At 36.1% G+C, this 5,740-nt stretch overlaps 2 protein-coding genes across 2 annotated transcripts; both read left to right on the top strand.

The window, feature by feature from the left end:
- LOC107620882 (protein MAIN-LIKE 1-like) lies at nt 338–2,774 on the top strand. The gene is made up of 4 exons (XM_016322979.1): nt 338–343; nt 1,851–2,374; nt 2,492–2,599; nt 2,753–2,774. Exons 1-4 carry the CDS (start codon nt 338–340, stop codon nt 2,772–2,774), a joined length of 660 nt encoding a protein of 219 aa, XP_016178465.1.
- On the top strand, nt 3,861–5,319 carry LOC107621575. The gene is made up of 7 exons (XM_016323608.2): nt 3,861–4,163; nt 4,242–4,284; nt 4,378–4,448; nt 4,544–4,638; nt 4,724–4,791; nt 4,884–4,994; nt 5,073–5,319. Exons 1-7 carry the CDS (start codon nt 3,959–3,961, stop codon nt 5,200–5,202), a joined length of 723 nt encoding a protein of 240 aa, XP_016179094.1. The 5' UTR covers nt 3,861–3,958; the 3' UTR covers nt 5,203–5,319.

Genomic DNA, 5,740 nt, shown 5'->3' on the forward strand with positions numbered 1-5,740 from the left:
GCAGGAGTGCAGGAGTAAAAAAATATAATTTTTATATTAAAATTAGTTATCAATATATTTATGTATAAATATATATGTAATTTAATTTATTTTTAGTGTATATTTATATTTTAATATATATTTTATATTGATGATTAATTTTAGTAATTCATTTTGATAAAAATGTAGTAATATTGTCGCAATCTCGATATATTATATACAGATAAGTAAAATTTGGCCAGTCCGACACAAGATCTGGCTCCCAAAAAGCTATCATCTTCAAAAATTTCTTCAATAACATTAATGTATGGAGAAATTGAACGAATAATTTCACTGGGTAGCCAAATGTCATGAACATATGGCTGTTAGATCTTACAAGGGCGTTTGACTAATGATATGGTTACTGAAATTTGGCGTTTAGCAAAAGTTAGGATGTTGGCAAGCAAGGTCAATATCAGCACTAGAAAGGAATGAAGGCTGGTTACCTGCCTGATCGTATAATTGCCCAACTATGCAATATTCATTAATGAAAGTAAAAAGCATCATCAAGAATTTAAACTAAGCTCTAATGGATACGGCATACTATTATACTAACATGAAGCTTTTTTTTTTATCAAGTTACAATGAGTTTCATATGTCAACTTTCTAGCTATAGCTAGAATTTGAACCCAATATATTTTATAGCAAGGTATATATAGTTGTTACTAGACCAGACCTTGTAATGCATAATAACATTGAGTTGATCTAAGTAGTGAGAAAAATCTTATATTGGACTAAAAAAATCCAAACAAAAAATAAGATAAAAAAGATTAAATAAAAAATCACTACTGAAAAGCGCTAGAAATTCATAACTAAAACTCAAAATTAAATTGTTGCATAGTCACCAAAAAAAAAATTAAATTGTTGCATGAAAAGATAAGTTTCAACATTTAAATCAATGAATACAATGACAATAACTCAATCAAATTGTCTTACTAAGGAAAGTCTTTTTTTTAGTAATTCCAATACTACTCCATATAAGATCATCTTTATTATTTGGTGAGGTTGAATTTGATAAAATAGAATAGAAATATTAATGAACAAAATTAGATTGACTATCAAAGTATTAAATGGATAGATAAATAGAAATTTATTATAAATATTAAGGATAAAATTAAATTAAACTAAATGTTAAAAATATTTTTTTTAATTAAAAAAAAAACTATATTCTTCTTAATTAATTATTCAATTTATTTATTTGGGTAAAAAACCCTAATAAGCCAAGGCAAGAAATGTGTAACGTAAATACGCCAAACTGAAAATCGTTTCAGCATAAGCTAAACACTATTTTTATGTAATTCGAACCAGGGTGGTTCGAACTACGAACCTTAGTAATTCGAACCAGGGTGGTTCGAATTAGGCGGAGAGGAACTTTGAATGTAATTCGAACCAATACGGTTCGAACTATCACCCCAAGTAATTCGAACTAACCTAGTTTGAACTATAGGCAAGTGTGCAACGTATGTAATTCGAACCAAGCTGGTTCAAATTACCATTGGCGTGCTCCTTCATAAATCGAACCAAGCTGGTTCGAATTAGGGGTGATTCGGCTATATAAGGAGTTCGAATCACCCTCATTCGAACTATTATTCCTTCCCCCTACCCCACCAAATCTCAGAGAAAACGACCCAGATTCTCTTCGAGGAAGACCTGAACGGAATACTCTGCTGATGGGGGACGATCCGGCACGGTTATATCGCTTGGACGGAGTCGCTCATATAGCCAGGGTCATCAACGACGAGGTTAGTACGGAAATATTTTTTATTCTAGCGGTATATCCCGAGACGCACACGTTTCATATGCCGTTCGGAGAGTGCACGATCACACTCCAGGACGTGGCATACCAGCTGGGTTTGCCAGTGGACGGCCGTTACGTGAGTGGTTGCCTGTCAGAGCTCCATATATACATCGAGGGTGGCCGTCCAGCCTGGGTCTGGTTCCAGGAGTTGCTCGGAGTTACACCTCCTCCTAGTCAGGTTCAGAAGTACGCAGTGAACTGCAGCTGGTTTCAGGAGACTTTTGGTGAGTGCCCTGAGGATGCAGATGAGGACACTGTGCGCCGATATGCCCGTGCGTACATCATGATGTTGTTGGGTACGCAGCTGTTTGCGGACAAGTCCGGGAATCGGATTCACATCAGATGGCTTCCGTACGTAGCGAGGCTGGAGGAGCTGGGTACCTACAGCTGGGGTTCTGCAGCACTGGCTTGGTTGTACCGGTGCATGTGCCGAGTGGCGAACAGACATGTCGTCAAGTTAGCGGGCCCGCTTCAGCTACTTCAGTCTTGGATCTTTTGGCGCTTTCCTCGGTTTAGGCTTGCAGGATATGAGACGTTCAGCTGGCCGTTGGCCTCGAGGTACTAGAAGCGGCCTTCTCTATTTCAATTTTACATATATAACTGCATATTCATTAATAGTCTATTGCATACTCTAAACACATATTTCAGTAGATGTAACACATGTGTATGGTTCAGATGGTCAAGTTACAGCTGGACCGCTGGCTCGTACACTGGGACGGAGGAAGAAGCCACGGCAGCCCTGGAACTGGAACCAGCTGCCGTGGCTACATTGGTGGTATTCCGGTTCGAACTCCCTGAGATGGATACCACATCAATCAGCTTTGCCAGCAATTCTGGTGTCCTCACCTCCGGAAACTGCCTCCGACAAAGAAACATGACTTGCAGGTCCTCATCACTACCAATCGTGAGACAATCATACTTCACTGTATCGTGCAGGATCGTGACTGGAATGCGATAGAAAAACTTCTTAACCCGCTTCGCACCTTCCAGGCCAAGTTTCATCAGCATAGATCTAACAAGGTCATCATAGCTTGTCGTTGGATTCACGACAATACAGAGAGGATCCTTATCTGTGAACTTCACTCCGGAACGAGTTTTCCTCTTAATGGATCCTCTGTGGTGAACCAGAACAACAAAACTCTCCTCACTAGCCATCTTACTCCATCTAATGAGACCAACTCACGCTTAGAACGGTTATATAGAGGTCTCTCTCCCACTAATTCGAACCGGTCCGGTTCAAATTATGTTTCGTGTAATTCGAACCAGCCCGGTTCGAATTACTGAGGCCGGACTCTCTCTATAATTCGAACCTCCCTGGTTCGAACTATGTGCACCCAAGGTTCGAACCTACCTAGTTCGATTTATGAAGAAAATTTAGGTAGTAGTTCGAACCACATTGGTTCGAATTACATTCAAAGTTCCTCTCCACCTAATTCGAACCACCCTGGTTCGAATTACTAAGGTTCGTAGTTCGAACCACCCTGGTTCGAATTACATAAAAATAGCGTTTGGCTGAAACGATTTTCAATTTGGCGTATTTACGTTACATATTTCTTGCCTTGGCTTATTAGGGTTTTTTACCCTATTTATTTTATTGATTTATAATATTATTAATTAATATAATTTACAATAATTATTTTATTAAAGGAAGGGACAAATTTAAAATGATCAATGATCAACATTCAATGAGATACAACTTTGTTTTTCATTGGATTTATGAGAATAACTCATAATATATTAGAGTACTGTAAGTACTCTACTGTAAGTACTCTGCCTCCATAATTTTTAATTATTGTTCTAAGTTTTAATATTGTTAAAAAAATGTTATGGACAACTGTTCTAAACTCCTAATTTTTTTTTTTTTACCAAAGATAGGAGACTCGAACTCGCAACCTCTTAATTGAGTATGGGGAGCCTATGCCAGTTGAGCTATTACTAATTGGCTTCTAAACTCCTAATTAGTTATTTGAATCAAATTTAAAAAATTAGGTTGAATTATATTCTATAAGTCGGATTATTTTTATAGAAGCTATTTTGGGGGAAAAAATTGGAAATTTATAGCAGAGGGATCAGATTTATTTGTCAGAGTGAGAGGATAAGCAGCGGACACGACAGAAGCCCCCTTCCATTGTTTGTGTGGAAATGGCGTCACTTGGCACCACTCCTGCGCATGTTAGCAGCAACAGCTACTTCCGACGCCGATCAACTTTCAACATCAAACAGCGGTGTGTGCCTATTACAGTGAGGTGTTCACTGCAACCACCAATTAGATTCCACAACCACAAGAGTCGTCGATCTCTGTCCATCTCCATAGCTCTCTCTTCTTTCCTTCTCACTTTTCCTAACCGTACGTTAACTCTAATCTTATTTTATGTCATCTCATATGTAGCACTCTTAATTATGTGTATCTTCTGCACTGTTGTAGGTGCTCTTGCTGAAGGAAATATTTTCGATAAATATGTTAAGAGGTAGCAGTATTTTTAATTTTTTATATATCATACTCTTGGTTCGAATTTTTTTGTTTTTTATTAATCACATAGTTTGAGTTTCTGTCTATGTAGAAAAAAGCTTGATCCTCTAGAGGCCTATGTGCCAGCTGTCATACTTACACAGTTCCAGATCAAAGATCTGGGTAATTTTGACGAACACTAATTGCTTGTATTTTAAATCGGAAATCTAGATAAGACTGTAATGCGTACTTATATATAATATGGATTTGTTGATTAGAAAAAACAATAGAGGGTGATGAACCCCAGTTTGGCCTATGCCGCTCTCTACTTCGTTCTGGACCTGCAGCATCCCTCCGTGTAAACATTCGTGCAGTAAGTTAGAATTTCTTACGTACATTTTCTTGTTTTTTTTTTATATTAAATATTAGTTAAAACTTTTATAATTTTTGTTTTATAGATGGCGCAGTATGCATTTGACAGTGGAAATGGTAAAACTGCATTTAACAAAGTCGATGAATGTCTCAGGTATTCTCATTCGTTACTCAATTTTCACACAGATAATAGAGTTTTATAACTTCCATAACTAACCAAATTAACAAAACTCTGTTTTCTAAAAGGTCGCTAGAGGAGCTTGATTCCTTACTTCTACATGCTTCAAGAAAGGATCCTAAAGCCTCGGTCAAATCAATGAAAGACAAGATCAATACAGCCCTTACCGCTATTGACAGGTGAATTTATTTTAATTAACTTCGATTTTTCCCTTACACGTTGACAGATATCTTCTTAATAACTTGTTTTTGTTTCAGCCTCTTACAAACTGTACCTTCTGATGTGCTAAGTAAAGGAAAGGTTATAGCTGATTCATACAGAGACCCTGCTGAAGTAGAAATAGAGACTTTAGACCCTAATTTAAAGCAATTAGAATCAATACTATGACTAGTTAAAAATGCATTTTCTTCCCCCAACACTTAATTATGCAAGAGTTAAAGCCTTCAAACATTGTTGACATTTTTTTAGTAATTTCCTATTCTATTTCATTGACATCATTCTTATTATTTGATGAGATTGATTTTGTTGAGGTAGAATAAAAATATTAACTCGGTTTAAATTTCGCTTTGTGCATGTAGCAATTTATGGGTCAGCGAACAGCTAACTCAGATCAGTACGGATTAGTCCGTTGGACTGAAAAATAAAAAATTAAGTGAACAAAAGAATAGAAATATTAATAAACAAAATTGTATTGACTATCAAAAAATTAAATGAATATAATTTACAATAATTGCTTTATTAAAGAAAGGGACAAGTTTAAAATGATCAATAATCAAACCTTCAACGAGATGCAACTTTGTTTTTGGATTCCATTTACAAGGACAAATCATATAGTATATTAGAGTACCTTATGTACTCTGCCTCCATAATTTTTAATTATTGTTCTAATTTTTAAATAAAATCAAATAAAATATATTTCGTAAAT

Source organism: Arachis ipaensis, chromosome B10 (genome assembly GCF_000816755.2).
Source record: "Arachis ipaensis cultivar K30076 chromosome B10, Araip1.1, whole genome shotgun sequence".
Classification (NCBI taxonomy): domain Eukaryota; kingdom Viridiplantae; phylum Streptophyta; class Magnoliopsida; order Fabales; family Fabaceae; genus Arachis; species Arachis ipaensis.

Bases quoted from the DNA above. Each gene is read 5' to 3' on its own strand.
- LOC107621575 (XM_016323608.2), top strand. From the start codon at position 3,959: ATGGCGTCACTTGGCACCACTCCTGCGCATGTTAGCAGCAACAGCTAC. The intron at 4,164-4,241 runs GTACGTTAACTC...GCACTGTTGTAG, and splicing joins CCTTCTCACTTTTCCTAACC to GTGCTCTTGCTGAAGGAAAT. The intron at 4,449-4,543 runs GTAATTTTGACG...TTTGTTGATTAG, and splicing joins GTTCCAGATCAAAGATCTGG to AAAAAACAATAGAGGGTGAT.
- LOC107620882 (XM_016322979.1), top strand. The intron at 2,375-2,491 runs GTACTAGAAGCG...TGTATGGTTCAG, and splicing joins AGCTGGCCGTTGGCCTCGAG to ATGGTCAAGTTACAGCTGGA. The intron at 2,600-2,752 runs GTTCGAACTCCC...TGTATCGTGCAG, and splicing joins GCTACATTGGTGGTATTCCG to GATCGTGACTGGAATGCGAT.